The sequence below is a fragment of the Panicum virgatum genome, chromosome 8K (genome assembly GCF_016808335.1).
Source record: "Panicum virgatum strain AP13 chromosome 8K, P.virgatum_v5, whole genome shotgun sequence".
Taxonomy (NCBI): domain Eukaryota; kingdom Viridiplantae; phylum Streptophyta; class Magnoliopsida; order Poales; family Poaceae; genus Panicum; species Panicum virgatum.
This window is the reverse complement of record NC_053143.1, coordinates 37,494,722-37,512,357: the sequence shown is the minus strand read 5'-3', so window position 1 is coordinate 37,512,357 and position 17,636 is coordinate 37,494,722. Positions and strand designations below refer to the sequence as shown.

At 50.4% G+C, this 17,636-nt stretch overlaps 2 protein-coding genes across 2 annotated transcripts; both read left to right on the top strand.

Annotated features, from left to right (window-relative positions):
* The first annotated feature begins 8,697 nt into the window (after nucleotides 1-8,697).
* On the top strand, nucleotides 8,698-10,373 carry LOC120644543. Its single transcript, XM_039921191.1, has 2 exons — nucleotides 8,698-9,051; nucleotides 9,156-10,373. Exon 2 carries the CDS (start codon nucleotides 9,197-9,199, stop codon nucleotides 10,325-10,327), a length of 1,131 nt encoding a protein of 376 aa, XP_039777125.1. The 5' UTR covers nucleotides 8,698-9,051; nucleotides 9,156-9,196; the 3' UTR covers nucleotides 10,328-10,373.
* A 32-nt stretch (nucleotides 10,374-10,405) lies between these two features.
* LOC120644544 lies at nucleotides 10,406-11,255 on the top strand. Its single transcript, XM_039921192.1, has 2 exons — nucleotides 10,406-10,590; nucleotides 10,672-11,255. The coding sequence occupies exons 1-2, from the start codon at nucleotides 10,519-10,521 to the stop codon at nucleotides 11,059-11,061; spliced, it is 462 nt and encodes a 153-aa protein (XP_039777126.1). The 5' UTR covers nucleotides 10,406-10,518; the 3' UTR covers nucleotides 11,062-11,255.
* Nucleotides 11,256-17,636: the final 6,381 nt, after the last annotated feature.

Sequence of the window (17,636 nt, the reverse complement as noted above, 5' to 3'; positions counted from 1 at the left end):
CATTGGGAGCCCAGAACCACTGGGGGCCCAAGGGACAGATGCGGTGGACAAGGACGAACTGGACCCAGGAACTAGGGTCCGGACCGTCCAAAAGCCAGTCTACTACGTCAGTGAAGTCCTCCACGAGGCAAAGGCCAGGTATCTTGAGACGCATAAGCTTATCTATGCAATACTTATTGCGTCCAGGAAACTGCGCCACTACTTTCAAGCACACCGAGTTGTTGTAGTGACCTCTTACCCATTAAGAGCGATTCTACACAATTCCAACGCCACAGGCAATATCGCCAAGTGGGCAGCAGAGCTGGCGGAGTTCCAACTGGAATTCCAGCCACGCCATGCGGTCAAAAGCCAGATCCTGGCTGATTTCATAGCGGAGTGGACTCCTTCCCCAAGCAACCCTGGAGGTCCGGCCATAAATGTTGGACCCCCGGAGCCGGAAATCAGGACACCAGTCTTCACCGAGCCTCACTGGACACTCTTCTTTGATGGGTCCGCCCGCGAGAAGTGGGCCGGAGCTGGTGTGGTCCTCATCGACCCAAACGAAGATCAGCTGAAGTACATGGTGCACCTTGAGTTCAAGGCCACCAACAACATGGCGGAATACGAGGCTCTGATCTTCGGCCTGACCCAAGCCCTCTCATTGGGGGTCCGGCAGCTTCTGGTGAAGGGGGACTCCCAGCTAATCATTAAGCAGGTCCGAGGGGATTGCAACTGCAATAATCCCCAGCTCGCGGCATACCTCATACACGTGAGGAAGCTCGAGAAGGATTTCGACGCCTTGGAACTACAACACGTTCCCCGCGAGCACAACTCAGCAGCAGATGATCTCTCTGCGAGAGCATCTACCTGGGCTTCTGTGCCTGAGGGTGTCTTTGAAAGACGGCTGCTGAAACCTACCGCCCAGCCTGCCGAGCCGGGTGACGGGGATCAAGCTGGCACCTCGAAGCTAGCGGTCCCGGCAGTATTCCACCTATGGTGCCCAACTAGGGCTGTGTGTTCTGTTGAGGAGCCTGTTGACCTCACAGAACCACCCCTATCTGCTTTGGGAGCTCCCGATGCATGGATCTCCGAGATCCGGGACTACCTGAAAGATGACATCCTCCCTGATGACGATGTGTCCGCTGAGCGCATAGTCCGATTGGCTAAACGCTACGCGGTGGTAGAAGGGGATCTCTACCGCCGTGGCGCCAACGGAGTCCTCATGCGATGCATTTCCCAGGGAGAGGGCCGCGAACTGCTTGCGGAGATCCATGGAGGCGAGTGCGGAAGTCATTCCTCCTCTCGCACGCTTGTTGGCAAGGCCTTTCGGCACGGCTTCTACTGGCCAACAGCACTCCAGGATGCGGCTGAGCTGGTAAGGTCCTGCAAAGCATGCCAGTTCCATGCAAAGCAAATACACACCCCAGCTCAAGCTCTACAGATGATTCCGCCCTCATGGCCATTTGCTGTGTGGGGTGTGGATATCCTGGGGCCTTTCCCCCGGGCTGTCGGCGGGTACCGGTTCCTCTATGTTGCCATCGACAAGTTCACTAAGTGGCCGGAGGTTACTCCTGTGGTGAATATTACTAAGAAATCAGCAGTCGCATTCCTCAGGTCCATTGTGTGCAGATTTGGCGTCCCAAACCGCATCATCGCGGACAACGGGACCCAATTCAAAAGCAGACTTTTCCAAGAGTACTGTGAGGACATTGGCATCCAGCTATGCTTTGCGTCCGTGGCACATCCCCGCAGCAATGGACAGGTTGAGAGAGCGAATGCAGAGATCCTCAGGGGACTCAAGACCCGCACCTACAACTGCTTGAAAAAGCATGGTGCCAAATGGGTTGACGAGCTTCCATGTGTACTATGGGGCAACCGGACCACACCCAGCCGAGCCACCGGGGAGACTCCGTTCTTCCTGGTCTACGGGGCTGAAGCATGCCTTCCCCCAGAAATTCACCTGGGCTCACCACGGGTCCAGGCCTTTGACGAATCCATGCAGGAGCAGCTGCGGTGCGACGACGTGGACTTCGTTGACGAGCGAAGGTGGCGAGCAGCGATCCGAAATGCACGCTACAACCAGGCGCTCCGGCGCTACCGTCAACGGTTCGTGCACAGTAGGGAGCTCCGGGCTGGCGACCTCGTCCTCAGACGGATCCTGAACCGAGCGGGGCTCCACAAACTCTCCCCCAGCTGGGAGGGGCCTTTCAAGGTTACAGAGGTATGCCGGCCCGGATGCGTTCGCCTTGCCACAGAAGACGGAGTGCCGCTGCCCAACCCGTGGAACATAGAGCATCTGCGTAAGTTTTACACCTAGGCAGAGCAGGGAAATAACCTTTCCTTTGTAATAAGATAGAGTTAGCGTGCGGCCCGGAGCGGTTGAGGGCCACCCTCGTAAACCCGACCTCTGGCATCCATCGCACTAGCGGCTAACGCGCGGCTCAGAGCGGTAGAGGTCCGACCTCATAAACCCGGCCTCTGGCATCCATCGCGCCAGCCATGTACATCGAGATTGCAAAGGAAGGATTTTCTCCTAGTTCTGTCTTTGCGTCAAAGTTAAATTACGCATTTCGATTCTCGGAATTTTCGCTTTTTTCTAACCCCCGCGGGACCTCTACTCTTGTTGCTGCAACTAAGATCTGCATTGAGCTGCTGGACTACCGTACAGGTCCGGACCCTCTTGCTGCAGGAGAGGGGTCCGGACCCCTAAGGACCTACTCTGGGGAGCGGGTACTTGTTTCCTGGGGTGGTTCGGAGCCCAGTGTAGCCGCTTAGCTGGTTCCGTACCCAAAAGCCTGCACTCTCCACCACCCTGTAACGAGTACTCTAGTACCTGGAGCCGGGTAATTGGGGGCCCGGACCTCGTCCCAGATCAAGAGCTGGCTTCCTAAGTCCAACACGGCGTGTCCAGCACCATATCTCAAAGGATCGAGCACAGCAAAGTGACCTCACCCACTGCTGCGAAGGGTCTAGGACGATGAAGCCAGGTCCGGAAAGATCGTGCTGTTTCCTGGAGTGGTCCGGAGCCCTGCGTAGCGCCTTAGCCTGGTTCCGACCCTAAGCCTACGCACTCCCCCACTCTGTAACAAGCACAGAGCTACCTGGGCCTGCGCATCTAGAGTCCTGGACCTGGTACCAGGCCTGGGATTGGTCAGGAATGAGCCCCGCGGGTCTGCTCTAAGCTATAACTTTGAAGTGGTACACAGGTTCAAACCTGGCCAGTGGTAGACAGTCTCAAACCATTGAGCCTACCTACCAGGGGGTCCGAGTATCTGCTTCAAAGCTTCCATGCAGGATAAGAGCCAATCTCGGTGGTAGACAGACTCACAGCAGCTGAGCCTCTCTCCCAGGGGGCCCAGGCATCCGCTTTGTCCCAGACATCATGGATGAATCCTGCATGCGTCAAATAGCTAAGTTGCAGTATCATTGTTACCGTATAAGCAAATTTGATTCTTCTCTCTGTACTCCTGTATACTACGCAGGGAACAAGGCGCTTGCTCGCCTTGCAGGCTATATGACACCTATGCCCAAGGAGGTCCGGAGTATCTTCTACGGCTCGCGTGGCAGACAGGTCCAAACAACCGAACCTATCCGCCAGGGGGCCAGGACGCCGGGGTGCCGCATACCGCAAATCAACAACCGGCAAACAGCTAAGTTGAAGTTTCTTCTATTTCAAAAACTTTCGACTAATACAATGTTTGTTACATAATGCAAAAGAAAAAAGATACAATCCCCAGCCTAAGGGTCCGCAGGCTCTCGCTTGAAGTAGGCGGCGACGAAGTCAACGACCTCCCGCACGCTGTCCCGAGCGGCGGCCTCCGTCTCTGCTACAGGGCCATCGACCACGGGCGCCAGCGAGATGGCCGGGTCGTGGCTCCGGAGGCAGGTCAGGATGTGCTCCGCCACCATCCGGATCAGCTCGCGGCCCTCGGTTTCAAGCTGTCCAGTAAGGACTGGCCCCAGGCGCTGGAGCCTATCCGAAGCGGAGCTCAACACTGGGAGGGCGTCAGCTATCGAAGCTGGCGGCTCCGCCACCTGGATCGGGCTCATTCCAAATGGCACCAGTGCGAGGCTCGCTTCGGCCGCCCAGTCAGCGATCCGCTGGGCTCCAGCGCGCTGGTCTTCCTGGTGCTTCTGGACCGCCTCCCGGACAGCCTCCTGCACCCGGGTGTCCAAGGCCGCCTTGGCCACCTCCACCTCGCGGGACCTCTCCTCGAGCTCGCGGGACCTCTCCTCGAGTCCGCGGGACCGCTCCTCCAGCTTGGTCTCCTTCTGCTCCGCGTATACCTTCCGCTTCTTGAGCGACTCTCGCTGGCGCTCAAGCTCCTTCTCTATGGCGGTGGCGTGAGCTTCCCGCTTGGCAAGAGACTTCCGGTCCTCCTCCAAGTCCGCCTCGTCGGCAGTCAGCTGGCGGGCTCTCTCCTGCAGTTGTTCACGCCATCCCTGCAGAGTCGCAGAGAAGACGTCGAGCTCCTGCCTCCGGACCTCGAGGTCCTCGCTGCGAGTCTCCAGCTCTGATTGCTGGGCTGCGAGGTGAGCCTCGAGGTCGGACCGCTGAGCAGCGAACCCAACAACCTCCAGGGTGAAGTCCTGCTCCCGCTGCGCCAAGGATTTCTCTCGGCTTGACACTGCAAGCTCTCGGTCAAACACCTTCTTAAGGTTGACTCGGTAGGCCGCTTGGTCCGCCTTGAGCTTTGACCGAGTTTCCGCGGCGTGGGAGGCTTCAGCCTTCGTGTGCGCCTCCAGGCGGGTGTGCCAGTTGGAGAGGCGCTGACGCTCGCTCTCCAGCGCAGACCACTCCCGCCGGAAGGCCACCTCGGCGGAGGAGGTTGCCTCCTCAATCGAACGCCGAACTCGCAACAGCACCTGAGGAAGCGGAGTCGTATCCTCCTCCGGGGATTGGAGCTGCAGGAGCCGCCTGCCAAACACCACCTCCAACTCTTCCTCCGCAACAGGACCGGAGCTGGAGGTAGGGGCTTCCGCTGCGGCACTTGTCTCCGGCGCTTCCACTGCCGCCGAGTCGGGCGCGGCCGGGCCCAGCTCCGGCGCCCCCGCTGCCGCCGAGTCGGGCGCCGCCGGACCCAGCTCTGGCGTCCCCGCTGCCGCCGAGTCGGGCGCGGCCGGGCCCAGCTCTGGTGCCCCCGCTGCCGCCGAGTCGGGCACGGCCGGGCCCAGCTCCGGCGCCCCCGCTGCCGCCGAGTCGGGCGCGGCCGGACCCAGCTCTGGTGCCCCCGCTGCCGACAAGTCGGGCGCGGCCGAACCTAACTTCGGTGCTCCCGCTGCCGCTGTGGCAGACACGGCCGCACCGAGTGCCCCCGCCACCAATACGTCAGGAGCGGCTGCACCCAGCACCAGCGCCACCGCCGCTGCCGCTGCTGCACTGAGCCCTGCAGAGTCTGGAAATGGCATGACAGTCAGCATCGCATCATGTGTCACGGAGTTAGCAACAGGACGCCGTACCTGAGGGTCCCGCACCTACTGCCACCGTCGCTGTCGATGCCGAGGTCGCTGCCGCCCGGGCCACCTGCTGATGTGCCAACGGTGGTAGAAGAACCGCTGGGGCGGGAAGCCCTGGTAGCAAAGCAGAAAAGCCGTCAACACAAAAAAAAAACAGAACACCGGCGCAAGGGAGGAGAGCAAGATGACACTAACCCAGCAGAACCGGGGACCCAGCGTCCCCGGAGCCCGGGCCTCTTCTCTTGCAGCTGCTGCTGTTGCTGTTGCTGTTGTTGCCCCTGCAGCTGCGATACAGGCGTAACCCGGGCCTGCGCCCGTTGCTGCTGTACCTGCGGCTGCGGCATGGGTGCAACCCGGGGTCGCTCCTGTTGCTGCTGCTGCCGTCCGCGTGCCTGCTGCCGCTGCTCCTGCGGCTGCTCCTGCTGCGGCCGCTCTTGCTGCCGGCGCGATGAATTCTTCGGCGGCGATGGTGGTGGTCCAGTTACGCCAGAGGACCCGTGGGGGCCAGCAGCCCGGGAGCTACCCTGGCCTGCGCCCTCGGAAGACCTCTGGCGCTTCGCGGCGGGCTCCGACACCAGGGTCCCGTCGCCCCGGAGTAGCCTCCGCCGGCCTACGTCCCTTGACGACGCACCGGAGCTGCTCTGGGCCCGGCTGGAGCCGGCCGCAGCCGCGGCCTGTTTCCCCTTCGTAGTGGCACCGGACCCCGCAGCGCTTAGCGTAGCCTGATCCCCGGACGAGCCAGGGATCCGGAGCCCACGGTTCGGGTCACCCCCGGTCTGCCGCGGGGCCAGTCCCCCGTCGTCCAGGGTTGGCAGGGTGGCCAGCACCGCCACCCTCGCTGGGTCCTCGCAGAGGGGGACTATGCTCTGCGGGAGGATCAGATTATCTGCGATGAAGGTGTCTCCCGTCACGTTCCGCACCAGGACCTCCAAGGCCTCCTGGGTCAGGTCGCTTCCCTCCCCGCGGTGGGTCCTGCTGCAATCGTTGAGGCCGGTGAAGCTCCACGCCGGTCGCGGCCGCTGCTTCAGGGGGGCGATCCGGCGCTTCACGAAGTCGCCGAGCACGTGCCACGAGGTGAGGCCGCTCCCTGCCAGTGACCTGATCTTATCCAGCACGGAGTCGAACTCCGGCTGCAGCGATGGCTTGGCCCTCCAGGACGCTTTGTCGGAGGCGGGCCCCGCGGTCGGCAGGACAAGGCGCTCGTTGGCTTCGGTGGTGGCAACCACCCAATCCCTGCGCCACTCCTCCCACCTTCCGCCAGCAAGGCCCGGAATGTAAGGAGTCGGCAGGTCGCTCCTTATCTGGAAGTAGTACCCTCCCACTTCGTCCTTGCTCCTTCCGGACTTCACCAGGATGAAGAAGTAGCGGAAGAGGATGACGCAGGGACGCACTCCTACGAACATCTCGCATAAATGCACAAAGATGGACGCCAGGAGGAGGGAGTGGGGCGTCAGATGCTGAAGCTGGAGGCCGAAGTCTTCCAGCAGCAGCAGCAAGAATGAAGAAATCGGCAGCCCCACGCCGGCGGAGACGTGCGAGGTAAATAGCACGAACTCCCCGGCGCGGAGGTTGCCAAGGGGAACCGAGCCTGCTCGCACCCCCCAGCCGGTCTCCTGAGCGCTCCACCCGAGCAGGCGGCGCACTGTGTTCAGCTCTCCCTCGGTCTGGAAGCGACGGGGATGAACAAGGGATGCCATCTCCTGACGGGCGAGGAAGGAGCCTGTGTAGGGGGGGAGAGAAGGTCAAGGAAGGCTCGGAGGCAAAGGGGCGCAAAGGCTGGAGGAAGAAGACGAATGCGGGAAAGCAACCATAGGATACGGTATGCCCCGTTATAAAGCCTGTCTCAACCAGCGCGCCCCGGAACCGTCGCCGGAACTCAAGCGACGCTCGCACCAGGAGTTAGCCGCCCAGTCCATGACGTGAGGGGCCCAGGCCCACCTGTCAGGGAGGGTGGGTAATCAACGGGGGTGCGAAAAGGCGGGATCCGAACCGTCGCCCGCGCGCGTGAAGCAAGGCGGAAGCCGAGCTGACGTGCGCGCATTAATCATAGGCGTGGCCGAGCTTTTCGGGAGCTGCGCCGGTGGTAAATGATCCGTTTACTCCGGCCGCAACAATGCCAAACGTCGCGCGTGTGACTAAGTGAACCGCTTATCGTGGGGCCCTTAGTCAGTAATCCGTTGCGACGTGATGAGGCAGCAACCAACCCAATGGGTAGTCAAAGCCGGTCAAGACCTGCAGAAAGGAGCTTCAAGCTATATAGTACCAAATCGCAGAAGTGGCCCCACCTGTGGGCTCGTACCTCCCCCAAGGTGGGCCCGGGGGCCACTGTCGGTACCCTGCAACAGGGATACCCACTCTTACTGCAGCAAAGCAGGACCCGCGTAGTTATCCGTAGCTGCGCGGGAGAGACGGAGTAGCCAGGCCCCACAGGCCAGGCTTTTCCCTCACCAGGCCAACGGCCCCGGACCGTTCCCCGCCTGAGGATGGGTCCGGTGGCGCCACGTGTCTCCATGGAAGGGAAGCTCCAAGCTGACCGCCGAAGCCTCGGACCCCCAGAGGGGTCCGGGACCTCCTACGCCCGTCCGGACTCCCCTCACCGTGTAGGGGTCCGAAGCCGCCACGTGTCCCGGAGGCGTGGGATCGTGCGCGAGCCTTCCGGAGGAAGACTCGCCCACCTACCGCATTTAATGCGATAGACAAGGCGTGCTCTGCCGCCGTGGTACACAAGACAGCCTTTTGTCAGGCCCCGCTGCGCGCCGCGTATTACCAAGGAGCACAGTGCAGCCGCCTGAGCCGCGCCCGCGCAGAGCCCGCCTGTAGCATTAAACGGATACGACAGCACGGCACTTTTCCATCATGCCGCCTACGCCGCAAGCTACACCGCCCGCTTAAGCAATGTGACGGGCGGTGTCACTAGCTGCGACGGGCCTGACCTGACAAGACGACGCTAGGACATGATGGACGAAGGGCTCCGGGAGCAGGCGAGGGAATCCAAGAGAAAGATCTCCTTTGCCTGCGACGCCATAATGCATGAACAGTGCGTTAGGTTATACTACATCGTTGGACCCACCTGTCGGGGATCCAACGACTGTGTACGCGCCCCCTTGAGATATAAAAGGGAGGCGCTCGCTGTGCACAGGAAGATCGATACAGACTCAAGCTCTCGCACCTCCTCACGCTTGTGGGAAGGCAATACAACACACAGTGGATGTAGGGTATTACGCTCCGGCGGCCCGAACCACTCTAAATCCTGCTGTGTTTCTTGTGTTCTGAAGGGAGATCGATCTAAGACTAGCTACCCCCTGAGTACACACCCTCTGGGCTAGGGCGGGTGCCTTCCGCCACCCGGCCGTGGTTTGCAGCACCACGACAAGACTGTTCGTGAGCTAGAACTTAGAGAGGAAGTGAATGTATCTAGGGTTGGAGAGGAGTCAGAAGAAGTCACTTGTGTTGGAAGCTCACAGCCTCACAAATTAGGGCCAATTGACAAATGGACACGTGCTATTGATCCTACCAAGGCTGATTCTTTCAAACAACAGCAGCTGAACAAGGAACTGTGGAAAGAAAGAGAGCATGAGGTGCACAAGTTTATTGCAAGATGGGCCTATAATCGTGGTAAATTGCTAGTATGCTATGCTGTTTTCACATTTTAAAATTCATTATTTGCTGTTATTCATGAACTGAACACTAATTAGACTTCATTTTTTAATCATTGGCAGGAATACCTTTCAATGCATGTGACAATGATGAGTTCAAGCAAATGTGTGAAGCAATTGGACAATTTGGACCAGGACTTACACCTCCAACTCAAGATGCCTTTCGAGGTAGTTTGCTGGAAGAAGAATATGCAAGAACCAAGTGTTTGCTGCAGGAACGTGAAGCCGAGAAGATGAAAAATGGGTGCTCTATTATGACCGATGCTTGGTCAGATAGGAAGAGGAGAAGCATAATGAATATATGCACTAATTGTGCTGATGGAACCTCCTTCATCAGCTCAAAAGAGGTGTCAGATGTGTCACACACAAGTGAAGTCATTTTTGAATTAGTGGACAAAGCAATTGAAGACATTGGTGAAGAAAATGTGGTGCAAGTAGTCACTGACAATGCCTCTAACAACATGGGAGCAAAGAAGCTATTGCTTGTGAAGAGACCACAAATATTTTGGACCTCTTGTGCAGCTCACACAATCAACTTGATGCTCCAAGGAATTGGCAACTTGCCTCGGTTCAAGAAAGTGATTGACCAAGCAAAATCATTTACCATATTTGTGTATGGCCACACAAGAACATTGGAGTGCTTGAGATACCTCACAGAGGGGAAAGAGCTAGTGAGGCCAGGAGTGACTAGGTTTGCTTCATACTTTCTCACTTTGAACAGTATGCAAGAGAATGACCAGTTAAGGAAGATGGTGGTTCATAGCAGGTGGGACTCATTAAAGGATGTGAAATCAAAGAAAGGAAAAGAGGCCACAGCTACTATATTGAGTCCAGCCTTTTGGAAGGATGTGAAGCTAATGTTGGCTGTTTTTGAGCCATTGGTCAAAGTCCTCCGTTTGGTTGATGGGGATGTGAAGCCATCCATGGGTTTCCTTTATGGAGAGCTACTAAAGGCAAAGAGAGAGGTCAAAGAGGCCTTTGGCAATGTTGAGTCTCGATTCAAAGATGTTATGGCTGTAATTGAGAAGAAGATGAATGGAAGACTTGATTCTCCATTACATTTGACAGCTTTTTTGCTGAATCCACACTATAGCTATGCTAACCCATCAATCTTTGATGAGCCCAAAATGAATGAAGCCTTTATATCTTGTGTTGAGCAATTTTATTATCATGATGAGGACCAACAAGAACAGGCTGCCAACTTTGAATTGAAAAAAATTCAGAATAGAGAATGACCATTTAGCAAGAAGCTTGCAAGAACTTTTCAAAACTATGATTACAATTCAGGTAGAGGTACTTATTATATGGTTGTTTGCTGTTTTCTAACATGGCTGTTTGCTGTTTTTTAAACTAATAGAGGTGTTTCTAATTTATTTCAGCATCATGGTGGCGGTTATATGGAACTGAAACACCAGCTTTACAGAAGATGGCTACAAGGATATTATCTTTGACATCAAGCTCTTCTAGTTGTGAAAGAAATTGGAGTGGGTTTGAAGGGGTTAGTACCTGTCTATTAATCATTTCAGCAGTACTATGATTAAATTTCAGAACTGAAAATATTTTTGTTTTTAATTTATAGATACACACTAAGAAGAGAAATAGGCTGACTACAACCCGCCTCAACAAGTTGGTCTATATTCAGTTCAATAACAGGCTGATGAATAAGAGAGAAAAGATTAAGTCAAAGAAAATCACTAATGTTCTCTTGTCTAGTGATACAACTGAAGCTCAAGGTTTTCTCCAAGAGGGTGGAGATGATTGTGCACAAGTTGTCTTTAGAGATGGGGAGGAAGATGAGATGGAAGGTACAGGGATACCTTGGTCTGTTATTGGAGAGGCAGTGGGAGCAGAAGAACAGCTTGAGCCTTGTAGAAGTGCAAGAGTGAGAGAGCTCTATGAAGAAGAGTTTGAGTCTGAAGAAGAAGAGTATGAAGATGAAGATCTGTGCTACAGTGAAGATGAAATATGATCTGGACCATCTCCATCTAGTAGTGAAGCCTTTTGTGATGCCCTGGTCTTATGAACTGCAGCTGTGTCACTTTGTGTCTGTGTGTCTTCTTTTGTGATTAGTGAGACCTGAACTAAGAACTATGTGCTTGTGCTGTCCTTTATTTATAAATTGTGTTCTGTACTTGTATTACTGTCCTATCCACTTGTTGTAAACTTGTAATTACCAGCTGCTGATATGGTGTGCTCAACTGCTCATGAATGGGAGGCTGCTGAAATCATCCAGATAAGTCACAATTTAGTGTTTTCTATTTTTTTTGATGAACAGCTAGCTGTCTATTGACTAATTTACTAACTACTAGCTGTCAAAATGTGTTGCAGCCTTGTAGGAGCTAGGAACATGCAAGAGTAAGCTCAGCTAGGAATCAGATATGTCTACTGGCCCTCTTTTTATACTTACTGTGACTCATATATAGTAGTTATATACGTATATATAGTTATATACATAATATATATATAATTTATGGCTATATTGCCAAAACGCCTAGAAGCGCCTAGGACCGAGTACTCCCGACTAGGCGCTAGGCAATGGATCGGCGCCTAGATTCCGCCTAGCGCCTAGCTGAACTTGGTACTTGGGACATGCTGACTTCTGAATATCAGTGTGATTCTTAATTGTTATTATACTAAATTACCAGCTGTTAACTTTGATGGGCTGCAACAAGCACAAATATGAATAGGCAGTCAAGGTACGATGTGCATACATGAAGTCTCTTTCTGTCAGAACAATTAGTGTGGAGTACATTTGTCTGTTCACCATATTAAGTTCTGATGACTTTTATTTGAATGGGGCTGCTTATCTGTAGTCCCTCTCATGCCATCTTTACAATATGTGTTGAACAAAAGAGAACATCTGGTACATCTGGTAGAATAGGGATAGGATACAGAAGTCCGCGAAACAGCTAGCTTCTGGGATCAGTTACAGAACACACGCACCATCGATATGATCTACTCGTCAATTTGTTTTTCAGAGTGAATTTCCTACACACCACGACACATGCACCCCCCGATGCTGGGTAAGTTTCTCCTCAATTGGTACCACCCCGACCCTATCCCGAATAACTTGGTTCCGGACACTATCCCTCCTTGTGTGCCCGCAAAACTAGTGCGACATCTGCATCTCTGTTACACTCGGTTGTTGGACATGTCGCCTTTTTTTAGGCTAACATTCAGCACCGTATAACATCGCTGGACGAATTGTTGTCCTATAGAATTTGCCTTTTAACTTTTGTGACACCCTCTTATCACAAAGGATGCCAGAAGCTTGCCGCCATTTCAACCAGCCAGCTGAAATTCTATGCCTAACATCTTCATCAATGTCGCTATCCTTTTGTAGCAGCGATCCTAAATATCGAAAAGTATCCTTCTGGACCACCACTTGCCCATCTAGACTAACGTCTCCCCCCTCATCCCTAGTCGCGTTGAAATCGCACATCATGTACTCGGTCTTGGTCCTACTAAGTCTGAACCCTTTCGACTCTAACATGCGTTTCCGCAGCTCAACTTCCTATTAACCACTGCCCTACTCTCGTCAACTAGCACCACATCATCAGCAAAGAGTACACACCAAGGGATCTCACCTTGTATATCCCTTGTGACCTCATCCATCACTAAAGCAAATAAATAAGGGCTCAATGTTGACCCCTGGTGTAGGCCTATGTTAATAGGAAAGTCAGTGGTGTTGCCGTCACATGTCCGGACAAACGTCGTCGCATCCTTGTACATGTTTCTTTATAATAATGTATCAAAAAATTGTGGATCTAGATATCTACTAGCACTATATCTATGGATTCCTTTATAATTATGTATGTGAAAAAGATACAATTATTACCAATTTGATGATGAGTAGATTGCATGGATTGGCTGATGACTGGGCTTCAATTTCACTTGAGATTACTGATGCATTTTTTATTGCTTAGATTTAATTTCTTTGGTTTACAAAATTAACAAATCAATGTTTCTCCACTAGAAATCAATTCATGTAATTATTTTTGTATCATCTGGAACATTTTTTTTGTTCTGCCATTGAGTATGGAAAGGGTGAGAGAGAGGGATCAGAAATGGCGAGAGATGATAGAGTGGATAGAGGGGGGAGACACGTCTGCTGGTCTATGTTTGTTATGAATATAACATGAATATATCTTTCTCAAGTGAGCAATCTGAACAGATGTTGTAGCAAGCAATTCAAATAAAAAAAGGCTAGATGTGCTAAGATAAGCCTATAATAGATATAAGAGGGATGCATGTTTTCCACGCATTTGCCTGCTTAACCCTTATAAAGATCATGAAATATTTTTTGAGGATGTGGCAAAGATGTACAGGCTGAATCCTGATGCTACTTTAAATATACCATGTATATACCATGTAAACTATTTTCTTCTCTCCAAAAAACATTTGAGATGCAGTAAGTTGGTTATGCTTTACTCAGGAACCTGGATATCGAAATCTAGGAGATCAAGGAAAAAACCATAGTTTCTAAAATGTTTCCCGCACTTTGCCCCAATTTTTTTTCAGGTTATGTTCATTTGTAATCACTGTTTGTTTGTAAAATATCTGAAAAAGGATATTGCAAAGCTCACGTCTTTCTATATGGAGGTAAGAACTTGGAAGAACTGGCAAAGTGTTGCCAGCCAGCTAGCCCAGCCAATTGAAGGCATTAGATAGTTGTATAGTACAGTGTCATATATGAATAAGCATATGTGAAAATGATCTCATAAAAGATGTACCATCAAAATGCTGCACTTTATAAATGAATTCAGCTAAACTATTAATATCGAATACTATTTTTGTTTTTAAAGGTAGTTGAGTCTTGAGGTTACAGAAATTCAACTTCTATATTTATGTGGTTATTGGGGCTTGACTTCTCATTTTTTATTGAATAATTTTAATGCGGCAAAAAGAATTATTTTAATGCGTGTGATACTAATTATAGTTTCTTAATTGATTTTTTGAAAAAACACGTCCTTTTCAAGCATACATGTTATTTTCTATAAACATAAATTTTATTTCACTTGATTTTCAAAAAACACGTGCCGCGACGTGCATCCTACTAGTCTGTATATATAGTGCAAAGGCACTCCCAAAGTGTTTGGAAGGAAAAATCCATACTCATTTGCATCATGCCCATCTGAGACCTATGTGCATCAAGTCACTCTTATGTTAATTAATTCTCATTCAGAGGGTCAATGGTTGTCACCCTTAAATGATGATTGATTGACAACATTAAGTGGATTTGATATATTTCTTCCCTTGTGATGTGCAGGTATATGATGCGACATGACGGTCGACTGCATGTGGCGAAGGGGAAGCTCCAGCTTGGGTGCGATAGACCATGCGGTGATAACGGGTAAGCAAGAGGCTTGGCATCGATGCATTATGTGGTGGTGAAGGACAAGTGGAGGCTTGGCGCCGAGGGACCCGAGGAGTCCGGGCAGAGTCAGGCGCTCCACAGGATAAACGATCAGAGCAAGAGCACATGGAGGACAAGATGGTGATGAAGACGGCGTCGGTCAAGTCATGGAGGAAGATGATGGCAAGCTTGAGTAGGCTGCCGGTGCGGCGGGAGCGTGAAAGACTTGAAAGCGTCAAAACTTGGCGGAGGCCGGACACATGTTGACATCGGAGGTGACAAGTTTGCCGGTTTATGCCTCAAAATCGGGGACGTGTCCGGTGTGGTCGAGCGACGGTTACGGAGGACATGTGGCATCATCGCGAAGTTTGCTTCGAGGTGAAGCAAAGTCGTGAAGGCGGCGTGTCCGTCTAGTGGCCCCGATAAAAATTTGGACAGTTTTATCCCTAAAGGGTATTTGGATTGTGTGCTTCAGGTAGGAGCGTTTTAGACTTTTGGTTGCTCCTAAGAGGGGCTGGTAGGGCATCCGCCTCTTGCATCTATTTTGCTGGAGGTCTTCTTATTTATTTGTGAGAGAATTTTTTAGAGTTTGGCAGAGGGAGAGAGGGGTGGCTCTTTATTTAAGTTTTCCGCTATTTAAATTTAAACTTAGATTAATCCAGGAGTCACCCAGCGCACGAGCTGCGCAGGCAGAGCAGGCCGGCCCAAAGCTCAGCCCAACGCATGGAGGCCCAGATCCGGGCCTGCAACGGGGCGCTTTTTTTATTTTTATATTTAAAAAAATAAAAATTCAAAAATATATGTCGAATATGTAAATTTTTAAAAATGGGTGTCGGTCGCTCTCCTAATGGGCGACAGGGTGCCTGTCGCCCATCCAGTGGGCGACAGGACCTAAATGTAAAAAAAAAAAATTACATTTAGGTCCTGGCGTTTAGGACGTATTAAACAATGAACTTGTAAAATCGATATAAAATCGTAGAAAAATCGGAAAAATACAAGCTCAACTGTTCTGGATTCTATGAAACAATATCTACAACTTTTGTTACATAAAGTTTTTCATTTGATCAATGTAAACCCTAAACCCTAAACTCTAAATCGATTGCACCAATATATTCTACGCGACGAGACAAACAAAACTAGACCCCACTTGCATATGTTTTAACGATGTTTTATACTAGTAGTAACTTATATAAAAATTCAAATTTGAAGGTTATCAAATGAGTTGCTATAATATACATATATAAGTTGCTAGTATATGTATAGTAGCAATTTATGTATATAGTCTCGGTCCAGCGCCTCCATACACCCCTCCCCCCGTGCAACCCATCCTCCCTCCAGCGGCCCTTCTTGACCTTCCGCTTCAAGGCCCATCTTATGTGATTTGCCCCAGAAGCACACTTATGGTTGGTAATTTTTTTTTATGGCAACTTATGTGATGACTTATTTTTCTTGCTATAGCAACTTATGTGTAACTTATTATTGTGGTGATAACTTGCACATAAATTGCTACCATATACATGCTGGAACTTATATATGTATATTGTAGCAACTCGTTCAGTAATATCAAATTCAAATTTACACATAAGTTGCTATTATATTAGTGCAAAACATATTCAAAATATATGCAAGTGAGATCCAGTTTTGTTCGTCTCATCAAGTAGAACACAACGGTGTAATCGGTACTTAAAACAGATATCATATATGAAGAAGATAACACATTTTTTATAAAGCAATTCTGTGTAAAAAAACTCCCAAAGTTAGATAATGTCATTCATCTATCTACCAACTGCTGTATTAACGTAGTCCTTGGTGACGGACACAACTGACCATTCTAAAGAATGAAAATACGGCCTGCTTGAATGGAGTCATTCACTACTACAGCCACCCCTATCACCGCCGGTTCTAAAAGGGCATCACCAACGGTTTTGGGTACCGTTAGATTTAAGTCGTTGGTGATAGCGGGGCCATCACCATCGGTTCCAAAACCATTGGTGATGGGGACATCAACACCGCCGGTTCGTATCTGGAACCGTTGGTGATGGGGACATCAACACTGCCGGTTGAAGACACGAACTGGCGGTGAAGACCTTTTTCCCATCAAAAAAATATTTTCATATAATAATTTGCATCATTTGTACAACATATATATCAGCTGACAACAATGATACTATATGTCATCTAATTGTGGAACACCTCATTTGCTCAAAAACAAGCAGATTCAGTTATTAGCTTAACTGAATTATATTAGGTAATCTCATCTCATTACTTAAACATGCATTCAACCTATCAGCTACTACTAAGCTAGCTAGGTTCAATAGCACAATATATGTTTGCAGTCCAAATTCAAACATACCACAGAGCACGATCATGGACTAACAGACCCTTATAAAAGTTTTCCTATCTCTCTTGATGGCAATATCATGGCCAACAGCAAGCACTCTATTGATCCATACAAGAGCACGATCTGTAGCTTTCTCAACAACCACATCTGAAACCTCTAGATTAGGAAGAGGTGGAAGATGCCTGCAGAGAAGCCAAAAGAACTTGTTTAGTGTATCACTATGAACCAACAACATTAATAGTGCAATTACAATGGAAATACAATGTGCATTGCTTATCCCAACACATCACGTGAAGTCACACAAATCTAAATATCAAGTACTAGTAGGGACATTGCAAAAAAGAAGTATAACTCGATTCCTGGCAATAAGGAAATTGTTAAATTGCTTAATAAAAAATTAAAATGCAACCAACTTTATCAAGTTAACAGATAATGTGCAATGACTTAGTGCTATGAGTTCCTGAAGCAGAATATGAACCGCATACAAATAGAGGCACAGAGCACCCACTATAGAGTGGTGATGGAAACATCTAGGCTTACAACATAACTACAGGCTATGGATAAAAACACCACATGCTAGCGGAATAAACATGATTATGTTACCTTGTGAAGTAAAGCCAAGTCGTTCCTTTGCAGAGAAGGGATGATGTACTAATTGATACACATGATTACTAATGTGATAAAGGCGCAATAAAATCACCTGCCTACTTATAGAAATTCTTATAGAAATAACACAGGCTCTTATAGTCATGTAGTCCAGCACAAGCATTCAATGAGAAAGAAAACATATACTAGAGGTAAACAAACTTGCTAGTAAATAGAGAAAAAGTGGAGGGAAAAAAGGAAA

Excerpts from the sequence above, each read along its gene's own strand:
- LOC120644543 (XM_039921191.1), top strand. The coding sequence starts at position 9,197 with ATGTGTGAAGCAATTGGACAATTTGGACCAGGACTTACACCTCCAACT.
- LOC120644544 (XM_039921192.1), top strand. The coding sequence starts at position 10,519 with ATGGCTACAAGGATATTATCTTTGACATCAAGCTCTTCTAGTTGTGAA. Across the intron at positions 10,591-10,671 it reads ATTGGAGTGGGTTTGAAGGG|ATACACACTAAGAAGAGAAA; the intron begins GTTAGTACCTGT and ends TTTAATTTATAG.